The sequence below is a fragment of the Lissotriton vulgaris genome, unplaced genomic scaffold (assembly GCF_964263255.1).
Source record: "Lissotriton vulgaris unplaced genomic scaffold, aLisVul1.2 SCAFFOLD_637, whole genome shotgun sequence".
Classification (NCBI taxonomy): domain Eukaryota; kingdom Metazoa; phylum Chordata; class Amphibia; order Caudata; family Salamandridae; genus Lissotriton; species Lissotriton vulgaris.
The window spans coordinates 802,972-825,090 of NW_028245984.1; the positions used below are offsets into that span (position 1 = coordinate 802,972).

At 46.3% G+C, this 22,119-nt stretch overlaps 1 protein-coding gene across 1 annotated transcript in view; it reads left to right on the forward strand.

Moving 5' to 3' along the window:
* Positions 1–1,146: 1,146 nt before the first annotated feature.
* The window catches only part of LOC147666196 (glycosylated lysosomal membrane protein B-like), a 104,668-nt gene continuing 83,695 nt past the window's right edge, over positions 1,147–22,119 (forward strand). The window contains exons 1-2 of the mRNA XM_086949222.1: positions 1,147–1,276; positions 10,177–10,434. Coding sequence (XP_086805348.1) covers positions 1,184–1,276; positions 10,177–10,434 — 351 coding nt within the window. The 5' untranslated portion in view covers positions 1,147–1,183. The remainder of the gene's footprint in view (positions 1,277–10,176; positions 10,435–22,119) is intronic.

A 22,119-nucleotide genomic window follows, 5' to 3' on the forward strand; every position in this document is an offset into this window, starting at 1 on the left:
CTGACCCCGCCGAGAATAAAGTAAGACTGTTCTGTTTTATATCCTGTATGTTGTGGATTTCACAGTAATTCCAGAGACTATACCAGAGACAATTTGGCGAATACTGTTCAACACAGCACGTTATGTTTGTTACAGCACACCCACTGACTATGAGAGACATTTGTGTGCCATTGTACTCCAGTTTGTTTTATCCCTAGGTAAAGGAGGAATGTAGTGTCGCTGGCAGTGGGGTGTACCACTGCAGCACACGCCCCCTCCCACTGTTTCTCTTAGTTTGTCCCCTCTAGCGTAGGGGGACTTTGGTTCAGCCCAACGTAAGCGTTGGACACGCAGAGCTGTGAATAAAAAGCCCAGGGCTCTGGGCGTGGTCAGGTTACGTGCCCGCCACTAACAGCACACGTGTGTCCTGCAGCCTCTGATTACTAGGCCTACACCAGTACACTACAGGAGTCCTAGTTCTCTCAGGGCTAGCCAGAGTTGGGTGTGAACTATAGAGTCGAAGCCCGAGTAATATTTTTCCAATCCCAGCATAAGACTACAAGCGCCAGAATTCGGGAAAAAAATCTAGACTGATGAGCTCATCAAACAAGGACTTTGGAAACTTGGCAGAGTTTGGCGCCTGGCGATATTACAACCTTCGGTTAGATAGAGTAACCGCGAGAGTAAGGGCTATAAAAAGTAAGTAACTTATTCAGAACGGGGCAACTTTTGATTGCACAGAGTTAACAAATGTAAACATGTCTAACTTGTATAGTAATAAAACGTACTGCATTATGCCATACACTTTTCATTTGTTGCTGCATATTTAGTCAACCCTTCCACGTGATCTTTTCTTGCGCATTATTCCTCTACCAGTGATCATAGCGGACATACTAAAACGGTACAATTAAAAATCATGTTTTTCACATTGTCACCGTTCTAATTCATAAGAAGAGCTATGAACTCAACAGCTCCCACTTTTGCAACATGGCGTCAAAGGAAGCCTCTCATTGTCTTTGCATACCACGGACAGTTTGCGTTCTAGTTCTTTGATGTAAACTCTGTGGCGCGTCCTCTGTCTTCTCTGGTCCGAAGTCGTGTAACCTGTCTGGATGTTTTGCTGCTCAGCTGCTCGCGCGCGGTCACGTGCCACTGGTTTGGCTTCGGGTCACGTGCTTCGAACCCGGCAGCGTATTCGGAGAAGATGATGATGCGGCGATGGCTGCTCTGTTTACCCGGTATCCTGGGGGTCTTCCTCAAGCTGGGGGGCGCCGAAGAGGAAGGCTTCAAGAGAAAGGTGAGTTAGTGCGTTGCGAGGGTGAGGTGGGCCGGAAGAGGGACCGAAGACCAACATGAAACGCGAGGGAACTGCGGGAGGCAGAGAGAACGAGGGACGAGACATAACTTTGTTCGCTTCCCTGGTTGAGAACAGATCCAGGGAGAGACTTTTTCCATCGGCTGATGCCTTTTGGTAGAAGCACCCAGCAGAGTTGTGAGAGGGCGATAAGCCTCAAACCAAGGGGCAGTTATACTGCCTGTTGGAAGGTGCCCCGACAATGGCGGAAGTTAAACCCATTTGCGCGCTCAGCTGTATTAGTTCCCTTCAATCCCGTGTTACCAGTTTGACTCGTCGAGCCCAAGCACGCTCCCTTGGGCAGCAAGTGCCAAAGATTCACATGCAGCTGTGCCAATACACCGCAGTCCGTATTCACTGCCCCTAACAAGTGTGGGTACTTTGACCAAAATGCATTTCCACCAGTGCACCTCAACCCCTAGCTTCCAACTTGACTTTTGTAGTGAATCCTCGCTTCTCGAGTACTTGGATCAACCCGCAGCCCTGTAAAAGACACTCCTTCCTGAACCGCGACCATCATACAGGGGTGTAGGGGACACTACATTTCCTCTGGGGAAGCAGGGATAGCCTTTGCGTGCTGCAGGCTTATAGTAAAAATATTGTAAACGTGTGTGTGTGTGTATGTATATATATATATATATATATATATATATATTAAATTAAAAAAAACTTCTCCCACGTGCCCGGCAGTCTCATCCCAATGCCTATATGTCCCTATGCTCATACCATGTACTCGTATTCATAGTCTCTCTATATGCAGATCTGTCATTAGCCCATCTTGTACTGTATTGAATACTGCTGACATCGCACTTTGTTGATGTAAACGTGTATAATCATGGAGTTTTGTTTTGAAGTGAAACATTGAGGCAGGTTTGCAAGCGTGCTTTATTAAGAATAATAATTCATGTAATTGCATTGTTAAAACCTTTGCAAAAAGATAATTTGCACAATTTTGAAATAAAAGAGAAGAATATAAAAGCACGTCAACACCTGCAATTGGCAAGGTGCTCTTTGCATTAAACCCATTTTTAGGTCTCGTAGAGAGACCTATTGCAGTCAAACCAGAAAGCTGAGGATTTGTAGAAGTGCACGTGCTCGTGAACGCGCTTCTATCCCCCTGCCTTGCTCTTCAAAGGCTCCCCTTACCATTTGCTCCTGCCTCCCCGCCCACTGCTTCACACTTCACGGCCGCCAGGCCGTGACTCGCATTTCTGCCCAGCAGCTTCAAAAGGATACGCTTCCCCGCCCACTGCTTCACACTTCACGGCCTAGCGGCCATGACTCGCATTTCTCCTTCCCCCTCCCCACAGCAATGCCAAGAGCTTGTAAATGCTTGTTTCTTTAATCCACGCTTTCCGCTCGCATTCCACCATTTGTCTGACTTCAAAGGAATGCCTCCTCCCCCCCCCCCCCCCCCCCCCCCCCCCACAGCAATGCAGAGAGCTTGTTTTGAATTTGCTCATATGGGTCTCAAACGAACCAGTAAGGATGTTCTGCAAATGCTTTAAAATCGTCAAGTTAAATCCGTTACTTGTTTTTCTGAAGCATTCGTTTCTCATGCCATCCATGTTGTCTCGTTGCATGTTTTAAATATTTGTTTTTAGGTTTTTCAAAAACAGTGTAACTTATTAAGCCAAATCAAAACGCACAAAGTGCCTAACGTGCCTTTAGAAAAAAAGCCACTTTGACCCCGATCCTTCCTTGCTGGTTATGTGGCACCGAGCCCTACGTTTGACAGACTAGAACAAAGCAGTGCAGAGTGAAATAAAGTTACAAACCTCTTCCCTTTTTACCGGCACTGTTGACGCTCCAGCATGTATTCGATTTTCATTCCATAAATTTAAATAAGTTGCAATCTTTAGAAGTCTGTTAGGTTTTCTGGTGAGTTTCATTATCATTGGCGTGCCTCTGTGGGCAGAGGAACATAATCATTGAGCTTTACACCTTCAATAACGCAAAAAAAGCTTGTTTTTAAATTTTTCATTTCGCGGACCGGCTGCGCGGCCAATGCTTGTTTAACATGAGCATGCAGATCTGTACTTTGGATGAGAGGTGAATTTGACGTGTGGTGTGTAGAAGTACATGCATTTACTACATGTGAGTAATGTGTGATGCTGCACGAGATTTGAAAGACTGGAACACCGTGTTCCGTGTATTTTTCACTCTGCATGCTGATTATACACAGTGAAAGCTGTGGCCTTGTTTTACAAACCCCTAATCCTCAGCCCGCTGACGCCGCAGACAGCACCCCCTATTCTCCAGCTTCACACACCTAATTATGCATTTAATACCCCCACCCTCCTTAAATATCACCCTGAGAGCCCGGACTTGCACTACCACACATTTCGCACGCCATGCTTTACAACGTTACAACAGCTTTTCAAAAAAGTATTTTAGAGCGCAGACAATTATTTTCTATGATTCCATTTCGTAATGAGCCACTGGACCGTTATCTAAGGGGATGTGGTGCTCAGAGCGAGGTAATCGTATTGTATTTATTATGAATGGATAACCATAACGTAGGAGAACACTTGTTAGAGTGTACTGCCCCCTGCACTGCTTCGCATGCTCCAAGCTCGTGACGTGACCCCCTGCACTGTTTCATGGAGCATAGGGAGGCCCCATGGGTTGTGACCCCTCCCCCACCACTACCTCACGTAGCATAGGGTGGCCCCGTGGGTTGTGACCCATTGCATTTTTGTCTCCACCTCACGCCCACATGGGAGCGAGCCACTGCACTTCTTTCCATGGCTCACACAAGCCCATGTGAGTTGTTGTGACCACTGCACTTTTTGATACACAGCACAGGTGTCCACAGAGTGGGGGCACCCCACGCAGACCCATGGAGGCGGAGTACTGTGTCCTGTCCAGATGTCGTTTACCTGAGGCATACCTGCTTGAGATTTTCGCATAAAAATGCGGTGAATTAGAAATACAGACAAAGTGTTGGCGGCAAAGATCCAACAGTGGTACACGTGGGTAACATCATCAATGTGGATAAAACGTGCTGGAAGAAACACATACACACTGGCAAGACCGATAATATTGAGCAAGCCACCACATTTTTTATATAATTTGAAGTGTGGTCGGGGCCCGCGGGGACTGCAAGGTGACTGCACAGCTGATGCCTTGCACGCCGGGTGACTTCACCTAACAAATGCCCAGTTGAGTTAGTCACACTCTCTCACCCTGCCTATTCTTTAGAAGAGGCTGGCTGTAGTTTAGATTACCTGCTGATGGTATTGTTCCTTACTGCAAGACGAAGCACCCCACAACATTGATCTGTTTGTTCTTCTTTTCTATTTTTTACAAGCGCGTTTTCTACAGTTATGCAGTATTCCCAGTCTTCTTACATTTGTACATTATATTTGTTGGTTTATACACCTCTTCGTTGCGAAGCAGGGGTATTTAATGCCTGATTTCATGATTTACTTACTATCAAGTTGCTGCTCTTCTTGGTATAATTAGCATGAATATCCCACGGGAACATTTTGTCAGAAGTTAAATCAGCTTTGTTAAAAGACCGTGCGCCTCTTATCGCCTTTCTGTTCTCTAGTGTTGTCAGCTGTATGCTCAGTGTCAGAGACTTTCTTATTTCGCAACTTCACTAGCACTTCTCTGTACTAAACGACTACGGGCAAATTGTATTTGGGATTAGGCCTAGTAGGAGTGGCATAATTGATGAAGCGCTGTTATTGATGACGTCTGCCTTGCCAAAACAAATGCGTTCATGGTCAAACCTCATAAAGCATAAACACGTGAATTTTGCACTATAACAAGGACTCAATATACCTAATGTATAACCAGCACATTGCGTTGAAACCATATGAAATCAATCTTGGCTAAGAAATTCATTGCAGTATTGATCTGTGCCTACTCGTCTCTCTTCATAACACATCCCATGCTTTGTTAATCCATTTTATATACATAAAAAGGGTTTTGTTTACAGGTCTATTAAGAGGATACTTCACTCGGGAACACCACCACATTACTCTGGGACACCACCACATTACTCTGGGACACCACCACATTACTCTGGGACACCACCACATTACTCTGGGACACCACCACATCACTCGGGGACACCACCACATCACTCGGGGACACCACCACATCACTCGGGGACACCACTACATCACTCGGGGACACCACCACATCACTCGGGACACCATCACATCACTCGGGAACAACACCACATCACTCGGGAACACCACCACATCACTCGGGAACACCACCACATCACTCGGGAACACCACCACATCACTCGGGAACACCACCACATCACTCGGGAACACCACCACATCACTCGGGAACACCACCACATCACTCGGGAACACCACCACATCACTCGGGAACACCACCACATCACTCGGGAACACCACCACATCACTCGGGAACACCACCACATCACTCGGGAACACCACCACATCACTCGGGGACACCACCACATCACTCGGGAACACCACCACATCACTCGGGGACACCACCACATCACTCGGGGACACCACCACATCACTCGGGGACGCCACCACGGGACACCACCACATCACCACCACATCACACCACCACCACGTCACTTGGGGACACCACCACGTCACTTGGGGACACCACCACGTCACTCGGACACCACCACGTCACTCGGGGACACCACCACGTCACTCAGCACCACAACAGCACTGTCCTTGCTTGCTACCAACAAGCATTGCCGTAGCCAATAGGACTCGCATTAGGAAAGTGTAAGCTGTTGGCTTTGTGAATAACAATGCTATTAATTTATATATTTTCAAAGCCAACACATATTAAAAAAAAAATTACTTTTACAATACCAATAGCTCACACTTTCCTAATGCGAGACCTATTGCATTGCAAATGCTTGTTCACGTAAGTTCCAAACTGCTGGCAAGAAGGTACTGCTCTTTTACAAGTAAAGTGCATAGTTCTGTTGGAGCCGGTGGAAAAGATCTTTAAAATGTGCCTTTCTGTTGTGTCCTAAGTTAATAGGTACAGAACCCCACATATAGGCATGATGACATAAATGTATTGCGCAGATAGTTAAACTCATTACAGCATGGTACAAATTATATTACCACAAAGACCAAACTGTAGTTCATGGCTATCAATGCTCTATTGATGTTAACTTCGCACGCCTTGTGACCCCCCCCGCCTTTAGTTCTAAATTGATACACGTGAGTTGAACCAATCTTTTTTTTTTTTTTTGTCAAACAAGGCCCCTAGATACTTCTATTCCGTTAATGTTTCCAACTAAGTTCCTCCCAAGTTGCATTTTGATGTATTTTTCCCTATTAACCAGTGCCATTGCCTTGGTCATATTTATTTCTAGCCTGAATGCTTCATTGTTATTTACATTCTGCAAGGTAATAAGATCAAAAATCAGAAAGAACATGTTCTTTAAGCATAGTCATGCACCAAGCAAATGGCTGGAGGCGAAAAAAGGGAGAATAAATAAACAATTTATTAGCGACATTCCTAAACCTAAACTGGAATAAACTAAAATCATTATTTCTTGCTGCTGGCATCCATTATAAAATTCAAACTTAAGTTTGATAAATCAAATATTTTCTTGCACCGTTCCGTGAGGAAACATTCTTTTGCTATTGTCTGTAGGCCAGTGGACCTCATAGTTTCTTTATGTATGTTTTCTGGCATATGGTTGACCATGACCACTTTTTCATTCAGCGGAGATCACTGAAGCTTTTTTAAGCCTCAAAAGAAGATATTGGAATTTATAGTGTACAATTGGGAGAAAAGGGAACGGCCCAGGGATCCTGATTCTGGATATGAATACCTATTGCTCTTGGAGGCACTTGTGCTCAAGGCTCTGGACCTTTACAGCCTTGAATATACAGTTGAGTGAAGGGTTGTGAGCTGGTGTACCTCCTTTTCAACAGAATATTATTTTCAAAGGATGATTCCTCATTCAAATAACATACATTGATCCTGGCTGATTTGAGTGAAAGTTGTTCTTTTAATTCACGACATTTGTTATAATCATTTCACTTAATTTTGGATTGTCATAGTGCAAATTTTAGAAAACTGAGAACAGCCGGCACGTGTTTCGCCCTATTTGGCTATTAGAGCCAGGGCTTTCTCAAGGCTAATCTTTACATTTTAACATTACGAAGTCAACGGTGAAACTGTACATTTTCGAGTTATTAGTGAAACATTGTGGTTAAAATCCAATATTTGACAGTGGAAAGATCTCTTAACGGTTCCTAGGGTTAATCTTCGATCGTCAAATATTGTATGACAAACCAAAAATGAGTGAAATGATTATAACAAATAAGGTGAATTAAAAGAACAACTTTCACCCAAATCAACCAGGATCAATGTGTGTTATTTGAATGAGGAATCATCCTTTGAAAATCATATTCTTTTGAAAAGGAGGTACACCTGCTCATGGTAACTGGAAATGATTCTAGGGGTGCAATATTTCAGTTTTCTCTACCACTGTTCTGGCTAATTTTCTTTCTACCATTTACCTGCCCAAAACCTTTTAATCAACCATTGCCCCACCCCACTTCTGCTGCATCCAAGAAAGTTTGTACTTCCCATAAATACTGGTCTGATGGTAACCACGTTGTCACACCATGGTATCCATCCAAGAAAGTGTGCTGCCAATGACATGTACCTTATTCTCTTTAACTACATATTGAGGTTGGACACTCCTCCCATTCCCACCTGTCTGCAAAACACTGTCTCTGGTGTTATTGCCTTGCAGGCAGAACTAAGCTGCCCTAATATATGATGTGCTTTACTTGGTGTTAGACTGGCTTTTTGGGGGGTCTAGACTGCCAAATGGGCCATATTAAAATGGCTTCTATGTTTGCCATTTTGTTTTGGTCCCATGAGCTGCGACTGGACCAAAAAGATAACCTCTACACTGGCCCTTTCAAGCTTGCCCATCTGGCAGGTCCAGATTCCCTGAAAAGCTGGTCAAACACTGGCTTTTCTTTACTGAGTGAAATCTGAAAATGCTTTGTACATCATGCATGAGCCCTCTGTGTCAGTAGTTAGTGTACGAGCAATCTAGCTACTTAGTCCTATTCAGTGCCCAGGAAGGTTAAGGTCATTGTTTGCACCTCCAACCTAGTCACATCCCTCAGCATCATCGTACTCTCTTCTGCTTTTTTTTGCAGCACCAACAAACAGGAAATTATTCATGTCATGCTGCATGTGCTCTGACCTCAATTTCTTTTTCACCACCCTTTGAAGAAATGTGCTGATAGTTTCAAATATTGTGCATGCCACAGACCAGCTTTTGGTCGTTTGTGTATAGTTGTTGGTCTAAAAATAGAAATCATCCAGATGGATAAGTTGCTGCAGAAACTCACTGCTTTGATGTCACATACTGATGTTCTCACTGGATCATCTTGTTTGATTTGTCCATGTTAACGTGTGTCATTAAGCATTTATTCTGCTCTATAAAGTTCTTCCCTAGCCTACATTTTGGCTGCCACGGGTGGTGAATTAACCTCAATTCCTTCTAGCCTTCTTCAGCACTATACCTAGTGATGCAGTCAAATCCAAAATATGACCCTTTAAAGTGGCGTTCTTTCTGACAATTGATTCTGACTATCTCGTCCATTTCTATTATAAACATAAGCATGTCTGCTATATACGTATTTGTGGTCTGCGGTATAGTGCCTGGAGTCTTTGTGAATTCTTACGGCTACTTATAGCCGAGAGTTGCCCTGTAATGGTGCTTTCAGTCACAGTCAGTGGCTTATCAGGATAGTCGGTTGGCAGCTTGGAGGCTTTGGCACAGGATTGAAACCTTCTGAAGCATGACTCCTAGAGTTGCCGTCCACACAGGCTGTTGTTGAATTTGCCAGTAATTAATTTATTTCAGAAATTGCCAAAGAGCGGTTTAAAATTCCTATGCTTGAGGAAAGCCTGAAGTGAGTCAGTGTTAGGTCTGAATTTTCATACGCGGATGTCAAGTTGTCCTATAGCCAATAATAAAATAGAGTGGACTTTTGGGTCCCCCACTTTTGATCTCTGGCTGTGTTTGACAACTCTTTTGTCTGTTGGCCTCAAACTTGGTCAATCGTGTTTTGGCTCAGGTCCATGGAGTATAATCTCTCAACTAATGCTATTGGCTTTATAAGTGTGTACTTCCCCCTCCACTCGAGTGCCTACACTGAACTGCACAAGGGAGTATTATACAACCATAGACCTCTGTGTCTGCTCTTACTGGCTCCCTTCCGTGTGTCTTGCTCCAATGTGTTGAAGCTGAATGTGGTAGCATATTTAACCCAGACCTATTGGTTTTGCCAATCTATTATTTTTTATTAAAGGTGTTGCTACCCAACCCTCACCTTCTGGCCACTGCTTCTTCCAGCAAATGCAGCACTTTTTATGTGGTGGGGAGGGGTGTTTGCGCACTTTGGTCTCTTTACTTATTGATGTTAGCAAGATGAGCTTTTAGCTGTTTGGTGTGCAAAACATGCAAGAATTTTAGTAGTAAAGTTTATCCTTTGTGATCATTTATTGCTCATGATTGGCAGGATCACAGTTGATTGTATAAGACATGTCTTTGTGTGTCTTGAAATTTTATTATTGTCCCTTTGTAAGCGGCACTGTTGAATGTTTATTCACATCATTAACCTCTCTGAAACAAGCTCCCATTTTCCCTTTCGAGAATGCCTATCACTAGATTCGGATTGGTGGTTATTCACTGTATGGGAAGCTCAGAATTCTATTGGCCCTCCGTGAAATGAGGGCAAACGTTTTTCTCATAAGAGCTACCAAAATGTTGTTTGAGTAAGTGTTTGTGTTCAGAAAAAGAAATGTTGAAAACATTTGTGATTTTTCTCTTGCAGATTCACATTGAATTCAATTCCACATACAACGGAACCACAGTGAATCTCCTACATATAAGGGCTGTGGGACTGGAGGACACTGTGCACTATGTGTGGAGCACCATGGGAGCCCCTACCATGCTTCTTGTGCATACAAACAGTGCACATAGCAAACTGAATTTGAATTGGACCAAACTGGTATCCTCAAGCCCCTTCGAGGCGATTCAGATTGAACCTTCCACAAGTGTTCAACACTCCACGGCTCTAATGTTTACCAGGGTAAGTCCTAAGAAGGTTGAGTTCCATCAAACCAAGAAGCAGAACAAATGTTGATGTGCATCAAATGTGAATTAATCCACAAGGATGGGATACTCAAGTATGTAAGTCATCTGGTTGTCTGAGAGCATATCACTCAGTAAGCAGAACAAAGAGATCTATTTGGGTATGTACAGAGGGTGTTAATTTTCACTGTTGCCTTTGTAACGATGTCTAGCATTACACCATAATGTGTTCGTCTTACGGGTCATCAACCAGTATATGTACCAAGACATCATTAAATCCACCTCACAGTTCCTCTTTCACCTTCTACCATCATGGTTTCTATTCATGTCATCTGTGTAAATACTTGTCCTGATTACTGTAATTTGCCAGCACTATTTCTGATCGTAATGCACTTCATCGAAGTAACACAATTGTGAGCATAAATAATATATATTATTAGAACAAAATAGGCACCGGATGGGTATGGTTGTTTCTATCTATTGCCAAATCAAGAGTAACAAGTCTGTTGTATGACAAGTTCATTAAAATAATACATTCTAAAGTCCTGCATGCACTAATCCTCTCCCAAAATTGGCAAGATTACTGACAGTCAATCAGTGGTGCTACATCAGATTAACCAGTGCAAATAATGGCAGGTAACTGCAACAAAATATGATACTCAGTAACTAACAGAGGAAGTAGATAATCTGTTCCCTACAATAACCTTTGAAACCTAACCTGAATTGTAAGCGTAACCTGAGCTCTTGTATAACCTAGTAATGTGTCGTAAGGTTGGCAAAGGAGATTCACCGAGAACAATTATAAAGACCGGGCAGGGTGGCACAAAATAAAACTTATGACAAACCCAGTTGAGACTAGCAAGGGGCAGTGGGAACATGGTAGGAGTTCCTATGGAATTAGAGCACATTCTGATTCAAGCACCTTACCCAATGATTCCAGCTTTGCTTTGTCCAGAAACTGTCCAAAAAGCTTAAATATAGCAATGAACTCTTTTAACAGGACCTCAAGTGCACTTGATAATTAAACATACACGTCTTGTGAGCCATTCAGAAGCAACCTTTGATATTTGCTTTCAAGTGAGATTTACCGTCTTCCTAAAGTGATATGGAGGTTTGTCTATGCTGGGATATGCAGCATGGGTTCATGATTAGAATACTTTATTAACTTGCCACTAATACCCAAGCTGTATGTTCTTACTTTTCTGCGATTGTTTGACATTCTGATCAACCAGGCATTTCTGAATTCTGAATAAGACTGCATTTCACAGATAACTATAGATAATTCCAGCTAGGTGAACTTTCGGTTATCTCTACTGAATCCTATTTAGCTGATCCCTGCCATAAATATCTCTCAGCCCATTTATTGCTATGGGCTGAAGAACGCAACATTCAAACTTTAAAGGGGATATGCAAGACATTGTAAGCAATTATTGAAATTCTGGTTCCTCACAGTGGCTATTGATCTATTTTGGCTGATGTCTTCCAAAGAGTAAGCTGTGTTTGAACACGAATGTAAATTCACTATTTCCTGAAGAGTTGAAGGAACAGTCTGCATTCTGCTTTTTCAACCAGTAAGAGATCATTGGGGACAGCAGAACATGTTTTTTTGTGTGGAAAAGCCTGTTTATTATTTTTCCGATGAGGAAACAAATGAAGACAGTGATATATACAGAGTAACACCATGAATGACCCCAGGAATAGGGGGGTGTTCGAATCTGCAGGACATCACAGTATGGATTCAATAAACCTAAAGAACTAATGTATAATGATGAGATAATGGTGTTGACACAATGTAAATGCCCATGAATATCACATGCGAATGCGTGCATTGCACCATTTTTCATAAACAGATTCTACACAGATGAAATGGGGTATAGTAAAATGAGGACAAAAAGAATAAAGCATAATACAGGACTAACTATTAGTGGTATGCCGCCACTATGCCCACCCGCATTAAACCCGCCTACGTAAGCACCGCCCACATTAGCAAATAAGTGATGCATGTGATATATGAATAACCACTGACTGATTGTGAAAGAGACCATTAGTAACGATACGCCTTGGCTCTGTAGGGATGAATGGGAACCCCCAATTTGTCACCCCAATGGCCGGCTCTCCATCTTGGGATACACCCCCCCCCCCAAATCCATGGCTCTGTCACCCAGCAAGCTTGCCAATATTGCGTCCCAATTGGCCGCTAGTGGAAGTTTGCCGAAACCCAGTAAATTCTCCCTGTGCAGGGCAATGCTCTCTGCTTCGGCCCATGTCAGTAAAGAGCGACACCACGCCAGGGTGTGAGGGAAATCAGGGGATTTCCATCTCCCAGTGATCAGTCGCTTGGCAGTTTCCAAGCCCAGATATTGAAAGTGGGATGTGACTTTGTGTTTTTTACTGCTGGCGAAGAGGTGCAGATGACAGGTTTCCCAGTGAAAGGGGAGGTCACGTTCCGTGCAGCGGGTAAGGATAGCGGCCACCGTGCTCCAGTATCTAGTAAGGGTAGCGACAATGCCATAGCATATGTAAAAGGTCTACGGCAACCATTTGGCAACGAGGGCAGGTAGTGTCTGTGTAGCAAAAGTACCTATTAATTTTAGCTGGGCTAAAATACGCTTTGTGTATGATAAAAAATTGGATCTGGTGGAAGCGCTGGTTGCGGAGTATATGAGTGGGACTCTCTAATGCAGCCGCCCATTCAGAGTGAGTGAAGGGGCGTTCCAAGTGTGCCTCTCAATGTAGCTTCAGAGGATGTAACAAGATTGCAGAATGCTGTCTAATGGAGGCGGCGAACCACCAAGTTAGGTGCCACCCGGAACTCATTACATGCAGGTACTGAATCGTGAAATGTGTGGAGGGCTCAATGGTTAAGTCTCCCCAGCGAGCCGCTAGGGCTGTTATAAGGGAATGGTGTAGGAAGAAGCAGCCCAGGTGCAGCCCCTCCTCTAAGACCAGCACAGTGTAAGGTATGAGGCCCCCAGCCCGTAAGAGATCTCAAGTGTTGTGGATGTCTGCCTCTTCCCAGTTGTGTAGCTTGCCCGCCGTGGTGACCTGCAGTTCTCTGGGCGTTCCCTTAAGTGTTATAGTGGGGGCATATGGTATTGTGGTTCGGGTGACAAAAAGGCTTCTGCAATAGTATTTGTGTTACTTTGAGCAACAGGGAGTCTATGGCCCCATGCTTTGAGCAAGGGTGAAACAGGTAAAGAAGGGAAAGGTATGATAGGGGCTTCCTTAGTGTGGCTGTGTCAGTGAGTTGTCGAGAGGCCAGCCGTCTGGCAATCCGTTGCAGTTGTGCAGCGAGATAGTAATTCCCTAAGTTAGCCAGTTCTGGTGGCTCAGTGGACTAATGCATCCACTGCAGGGGCCTGTGTTCGACTTCATGGTCACAGGTTAAAATCCCGGCGGGTGCAGTCAGCCTTTCATCCATCCGAGGTCGATAAAATGAGTACCATTGAGGTGGGTAACAATAAACATCTGTTATTCAGCGCCAAGAGACCCCAGCGGGGTAAATGTGCGCTTTACAAATACACATTTTATGTTATGTTAGGAGCTGCAAGGCCGCCCCGATCTGTGGGTAAGTAAAGCTTATTAATGGAAATACAGTGGTGATAGGTGCCCCAGATAAAATCTCTGATCGCTCTCTCCAATCCATTAAAGAAAGGAGGGGGGACATAGAGGGGCAGGCTAGGGAAGTAATAGAGGAGCAGAGGAAAGATCACCATTTTGGTGAGAGCGATCCTACCAGAGAGAGATAGCAGGAGGGTACCCCAAAAGGTGAGCTGATCATGGATGGCAGTCGTCGTTCTACCTAGGTTTCTGTCGAAGAGGTCAGTTTCTCGCTGATAAATGCGGACACCTAGGTATCGAAAGGAATCGGCACACCACATTACTTGGTTCCCATTCAGGGTATAAAAAGGGTCCTAGGTGGATTCTGAAAAGGGGTATAAAGAGGACTTTGCCGCATTGATGCGCAGCCCAGACACATCGGCAAACGACTTCAGAGTGTGAGCCAATGAGGAAGGAATAGCGTGAACATCTTTCATGTACATTAGGATATCATCTGTATACAGTGATATTGTGTGGATTCCATCTCCTAGAGGTATGCCCACAACTACCAGAGTGCAGCCATATTCCGCCAAGGGCTCCATTGCTAGGGAGAAAAGTGGGGGACAAGGGGCAGCCCTGCCTAGTCCCAGCGTCCAAAGCAATAGGTTAAGAGATGTAAGGACCCGTTTTCACACGGACAGTCGGGTGTTTATAAAGCAGCCTGACCATGCCGATGAATGTGGGCCCAAAACCGAACTTGGCCAGAACAGCAAAAAGATAATCCCATTCAAGAGAGTCAAAGGTCTTCTTGAGGTCTAAAACCAGGCTCCCCGAGTGTGGCCAGCGGAGCGGTACATACACTGAAACTCTAAAAAAACAACTACGAAGATTGAGGGAAGTGCTACGAGCGGGGATAAACCCATTCTGGTCTGGGTGTACCAAGGCAGGGGTGAGGGGCGCGAGACGGTCTGCGAGTATTTTCCCCAGGATTTTATAATCTGCGTTTTGAATAGCTACAGGATCTATAGGCCCAAGGCTGTGGAGTCTTTGCCCAGCTTCAACAATGAGACTAAGCTGGCCTATCGCAGTGAAGCTGGCAACAAAGAACTTTCTAGTGTAGAGTTTAGAGAGCATCTAGTTATGGGACCAGTGTATCAACGTACGTCTTGAAAAATTCCACTGGGAGCCAGCCGGGGCCCGGCGCCTTACCTGATGCTAGTGTTAAAGCTAGGCACACTTCATCAATAGTGATGGGGACTCAAGCGCCATGTATTGGTTTAGGGAAATCGCAGGTGGTTCTATCGAACCGAGGAAGGGGCTGATCTGCAGGTGGTCTCTGTGGGTGGTAGACTTAGTGTTGCATAATGCTTGGTCATGGCCGTACGATTATCGTGTTTCTTGTGGGGTATACGGCTCTGGTCATCGCATATGTTGTGGATTGGCCTATGGGGGTGCTCCTGATGCAATAGGTAGGCTAAAAGTCTACCTGGCTTGTCAGATGTGGCATGCATTTGTGCTGAGTGAGCCAGATGACAGTGGAGCATATTAACCAAGTCTGCAAGCTTTCTAACAATGCTTGGGTATAGTATCTTTTATGAACGTTGGATGTTGTGCAATAAAAGTACTGGATGCTATGAGGTTCACTTTCAAAAAGAATTCCTTGTGACAGTACATGCAGCAATACAATGGATTCCACCTAAAAATGTTGTCAAGAAGACAAAGACATTGGCCCAAGATCTCTAATGAGCACAAACAAATGATGTTGGTTACAAAGGTATCCGTTTCTACATGGTGACAGTATTGAGGTACTCCAAAAGACTAGAGGTAAGAGGAACAATGTCTCTACAGGAGTTCAGAAAATGCACCGCTAGTGCCCAGCAAGTCAAGGAAGCATTCAATGAACCTGCGTATAACCCAGCACCTACAAGTCCTTCCAGATTCTTTTTCAATGCTTTCCAATATGCATCAGTGTTCCAAAGCAGAATACACAAGAGGCCGTATTATAACCACTTACCTTCTCTGCTTACAAAACTGAACTGGGACATAGAAAGAAAGGATTTTGTTCTTCTCAAAGCCTGTCGTGCCTATCCAGGCTCACATAATCTTTAGAGTATTCACCTAGCTCTGATTTGCTGTTGGAATCCTGGTTTATAATAGCTTTTTACACGTCTCCGCTTATTTACTTCAATTTTTGCATAGAGCAATATAATACCAATATGTTGTATGGGTCCTTTACAGACTCTAGTATACTATTGGATAGCATATAAGAGTGATGGTGAATGGAATCTCTGTCAAACATAGCTGACAGACTTGGATCATTGAAGAAATGTGTAGTAAAGCCATTCAGATTATAAGAATAGAATAGGTTTAATGAAGATTAGGAACACAGCCAAGATAGTTGATGTTGAGCACCAAGACTTTCGAATGAGATGCATACTATACAACATTTGACCCATCATTCGCAGTAGAAACAGAGAAAACACTGAAAGGAAAGTGATGCTTTGATGATATAATATGTGTTTTCACCAATTCATTGATCACCAAGCTCACTAATCAAATCAAACGATACTTTATTAGATTGAAATAATTAAACAAGTGCACATTTAAAACGGTACAATTCATTTCACCACCTCGACACTTCACTGTTGCCGAACACTAAATTATTTCTTCTTACTTTTATATTCTCTGCATCCTGAAAACTTAGTGCAACCTCCTGCCTGCCATGCTATCCATAATTAGACACTTATCTGGGCAATTTGACCATGATCCAGTTGCAGCGGCCGCATTTAAATAGGGAAGGGGGAGCGAAGCGCAGCTGGGAGGCGGGAGCGGGAACCGGCATGGGGGAGCGGCCTTAGGGGAAGCAGCGACGGGAAGGAAACGGGCATGGAGGACACAAACAGGAACAGGAAAGACAGAAAAAAAGGGGAAAAAGGCACAATAACAGGACCCCAACAAGGACAGAACAAAGGGACACAGAGACCGAGAGCAGCAAAAGAGCAAGGCTCTCCCAATGGACCATCATCCTGCGGATGGAGGAGGGCCTCGAACACCTACCAGCAGAGGTGAAATGGGATAGCGGCACAACAGCGGAGCTGCTGTTGGAGCGAGCAGGTCTCTGAGCAGGAGGTCAGAGGTCTTGCTTGGACACCCGAGCAGCGGCCGCCATTAAATAGGAAAGGGAGGAGGGAAGTGCAGCTGGGAGGCGGGAGCGCGAACCGGCAGGTGGAGGGGCAGCAGCGCCGGGAAGGAAACTGGCACGGAGGACACAAACCGGAACAACAGGAAAGACAGAAAAACAGGCAAAAAGGCACAAAGAGGGAAAAAGGCACAATAACAAGACACTAAAGGCACAATAACAAACCCCAACAAGGACGGACAGCAGCGGACCAGCAGAAGAGCAAGGCTCTCCCACTGTACCACCAGGGATGAGGGCAGGCAGGAGCCTGCGGGTGGAGGAAGGCCTCGAACACCTACTAGCAGAGGTGAAACTGGGGCAGCGGCACAACAGCGTAGCTGCTGGGGGAGAGAGCAGGTCTCATACATGCTTCAGCCCTGGGGTACCTCTGGGGTACCTATATCATGGGTACCTTAGTACCATATACTAGAGACTTATAAGGCTACTCTAGTATCCAACCTGTGATGTACTGAACCTAACAAATGTAGGGAGAAAGCAGATAGACTGGAGTCCTGATTTGCAGGATTCCAGTCAGACTAGTCAATAACAACTTAGCACCAGGCAAAAAGTGGGTGTAACCATGCAGAAGGATCCTACCTTCCTACAGTAAGGTATTATTCCCTAGTTCTCCAGGCGTGCATGTGCATTAACCATTGCAATTGTCTTTAGTTGACCATTCCATGTTAAATACTTGAAGTTGACTTCTAACCTCAAATTTTAAATACATGAAAAGTCAGTCCCTTGGAGATGGTGGTGTTGAGCTAAGATTCTTGGCCATTTTTAGGTCTAGGGTTAGATAAGATCTTTTGATTTTACTAAATTTCTGGCTAGAAGCACTTCTTTACTGACATGGACTATTACGGTAATATGTGCTTTTTAAGATCGAGAATATATTCTCTTTAAATTGAGGGGGAACCTGCATTTTCCCCCAACATGTACGCTTTGCAAAAAAATGAAAATCAAGTTTTGATACATCCAGAAGACTGATAGCCAATGCCAGACCTATTGGCTTTGCCATTAATTGTTGGTTTTTAATGCCAAATATGTTTTTGTCAGAGAAGCTTCTTTGGCACCACTAGTAATCACATTTTGCTTTCCTCTGCAAGAAATCGACTTTGATGGCTGTTATGCTTGTTGCATTCAATGTTCTTAAATTCTTCCCCAATATGCAGTAGCCAAATATTTTTAGAGTAATTTCCACTTGATTTATCCAGCAACTGTTCCTCGATACTTTTATGCTAATAACGCTGTACATGGACTTTTGGATCATCTCTACGCGGGAATTTAAATGTTTACTATCCAAGAACAGTATTGCCTGCATCTGGTTCTGCCTTCTGTAGTGTGGAGTCCACGTTCCAATTTTATGATCTTGGGTGGGGTCCAAGCCGAATTTTTCTTTGGAAACCTTTCATTTGTATCTCAGGCATTTTTTAGTGACACTCATAGTTCTGCACCTTATGTTTCTACTGCCACTGCCTTAATTCTGTACACGTCTAGAATGGCTTTTACTGGACCTATCCTCAACGTTGCGTTTGCAGCCGAGTGGTGTTCCCATGGTTTGTTTCATGCTATCTTCATTTTTGTTAAGCTCATGATAAGTTGTTGTCAAGCCTTATGTCAGTTATTTTAAATTATATTTTTATTGCAGAGTTATAAACCACAGGATACAATTAAACAGCCAGTGCACTTGTGGGCTCCCCCCGTCCAATGACAGTTCACAGTTGTACACAGCCATTCAGCCCGCATCCCGGGGGCCGGGCGGCGTATCACATCGCTCAAAAGGAACACATCACAGTGTACGTCCCAGTGGGACCCTGGCGGAAGGTCGTTTTGTGTATCTGCTTTTACCCCCCCACCCACAACAACACTCCCGTCAGCCATCTCCGTGATAATCAATGAAATCGCCCTTGCCGGGGCCTGCCCTAGGCTATATGGGTCTTCGCACCTGGCCGTTCCACCCAGTCAGCTACCCTCCACTCAGTGCCCACCGCCCCAGTAGGTCCAAGGCCCTAACAAGCAACCCTCCAATGGCTTCCGGCCCTCCCCAAACCCCCTACAACCAACCTCCCCAAAGCCCTCCCTCCCCTGGCAACTGCTAAGGTGTGTGCTTCGCCCTATCGAGTTGGATGGGTCCACTACAGTGCGTAGTACCATACTTCTGTGTTCGCCCCGCGGTGTCCAGCGGCTTAGTTCTCGCCTTCCTCATCCTCAACCAAAGAATCACGCAGAGCCTGTACCACTAACTCCCATGCACGCGCCGCATCCAGTGCCTTCTCATTCCCCAACTTTACTGCTTGCTTCATCCGGAGCACACTCTCGCAGTCAGACCACCGCAGCAACTCATTCTTCCATCTACGCAGTGAGGGACCTCCCCTGGACTTCCAGTGCCACGATATTTCCCTCTGTGCCAATATCAGACCCAGGTCTATGAATTTACTTGTCACCTTGGTGTGCTTAGTATGCGGGAACCAGAGCAATAGGCACGCCGCCATGTCGAATTCTACCTCCCTGTCAGTCACTTCATTCAGGAGTTCCCCTACCTCTGCCCAATAGGTCCCCAGTTGTGGGCACCCCCAAAACAAATGGTCCATGTCCGCCCCTGGGGACGAACACCGGGGGCAACAGGCATCCGGCACCCGAAAGTACCGCTGTAGTTTCTCAGGAGTTAAATAGGCCCTATGGAGCACATAGAAATGGACCTGCTGAAAGCGCGCGTTCCTAGTGCCCTTCCACGTGCGTCGCAGGATATGGCCCCATGCCGTATCCGGTATGGGCCGGCCAACGCTCATCTCCCATTTAGCTTTGAGCCCGTGGAGTGGTTCCAGCCCTTCGTTCAGCATCCTATTATGGAGGCACGTCACAGCTTTGAATGTACCAGCCGCCATTACCACATATTGGCACGCCATAGTCGTCGCGGGTTCCAAGAGCCCCTCTTTCCAGTGCTTTTGTACGGCAGCCACAACTGCCGCATGTAGGAGGAAGCCCCCCTCAGGCAGTCCGAACTGGTCCCGTAGCACTTCGAACGGCGCCAGAGCCCCATCTATGTACAAGTCGCCCACCACCTGCAACCCCGCCTCCTCCCAATCCAACAACGGGGACCAATCTCCTCCGTGCGGCAATGCCGTCAACATCCCGATCGGGATCTCCGGGGCGTAAGGCCGCGATGCCCCCGCTCTCCGAAGGCTCCTCTGCCAGCACAGCCGGAGCGTCCGCTCTTCCATGGTGCGGGCCCGTAACTCGAGCCGCTGCTGCATAATGATGTATGACAGCACGTGGCGCTGTATCCCCCGATCCCGGTCCTCCTCCGGTCCCCGGAACACCCTGGCTACGTTCTGCGTAAGGACCTGCAACTGCGCCGCTAGATAATACAGCTCTAGGTCGGGCACGGCCATGCCCCCTTCCAGCTTGGGGCGAAGTAGCGTGCTCAGGGCTATTCTGCGGCGGCCATGCCCCCATAGAAAGCCAGTTATCATTGACCGCAGTTCCCTAAACACCCCCTGGGGAATCCAGACAGGCAGCGTTCGGAAATAATAGAGGAAGCGGGGGAGCGCCACCATTTTCAACAGTGCTATCCTGCCCAGGACTGTCAGCGGGAGGGTCGACCAGAAAGACAAGCTGCCCCGCAGCGCCCGGACACAGCGGCCAATGTTACCCTCCAAAAGGTCAGCAGCCGAGTGGTAAATGCGGACACCCAAGTAGGTGATGCAAGAGGGTTCCCATACCACACCCAAATCGCTGCTAGGGGCTGGCGATCCCGCTCTCAGCGGAAACACGCAAGTCTTCGCCCAATTGACCTTAAGGCCCGATAGCCGGCCGAACTCAGACAACAGATCCATCGCTCCAACCAATGCCCCCGAGGTGTCAGCTAGGTACAGGAGCAAGTCATCCGCATAGAGCAATATATATAATGCCATTGCCCATCACTCACTATCCCCGCGTATCGGTCGCCTGACCTCGCATGGACCGCCAAGGGTTCCATCGCCAGGGCAAACAACAGAGGGGAGAGAGAGCATCCCTGTCGTGTTCCCCTGCCCACCGGGTACGCTGCAGACACCAGGCCGCCCAATCGTACTCTCGCCGTCGCCGAGGTATATAAGACCCTCGTCCACTTTCGAAACCCGTCGCCCATGCCAAACCTCTCCAGCACTCCATCCAGGAAAGGCCATTCCAAGCTATCGAAGGCCTTCTCAATGTCCACAGACAGAACCGCCGGCACTCCCTCCCCATCCAAGATGGCGTCCATTATTCCCACCAGGCGGCGGATATTCATCGCCGTGCTCCTCGTGGGTATAAACCCGGCCTGGTCCCTGTGCACCAGGCCCGTCATATGTGGGGCCAGTCTGGTGGCCAGGATGCGACTCAGGATCTTATAGTCCACCGTCAGCATGGATAGCGGGCGATAAGACCTCGCGTCCGCGGCATCCCGGCCAGGCTTGAGAAGCGGTACTATCAAGGCCTCCCGCATGGAGCCAGGCAATGCCCCCTTCTCGAAGGCTTCCGTATACACCACCAGCAGCCTGGGCGCCAGAGTGTCCACATAGTGTTGATAGAACTCGATTGGCAGTCCGTCCACCCCGGGCGTCTTGTTACGGGCCATATGTTTGATGGCCACCCGAATTTCCGTGAGCGTGATCGGGCTACCCAGTTCCTTCGCGTCTTCCTCGTCCAGGACCGGAAGCGGCCTCTCCCCCAGGTACTCCGCGATGTCCTGAACCCCCACTCCCAGCTGACTCCGGTACAGTTCCTCATAATATCCCCTGAAGCGGTCCAATACAGCTGCCTGGGAGTACACCATCTCTCCCTGCGCATTATTAATGCTGAGGATCGGGCAGCCCCTAATTTCCGGGTTAGCTAGTCTGGCCAAGAGGGTACCCACCTTGTGCCTTTCTGCGTGTGCCCTGACAATGTACTGCCTATAATCATAACATCTCAAACGTTCCGTCTCCGCGGCTACCACTTCCTTCG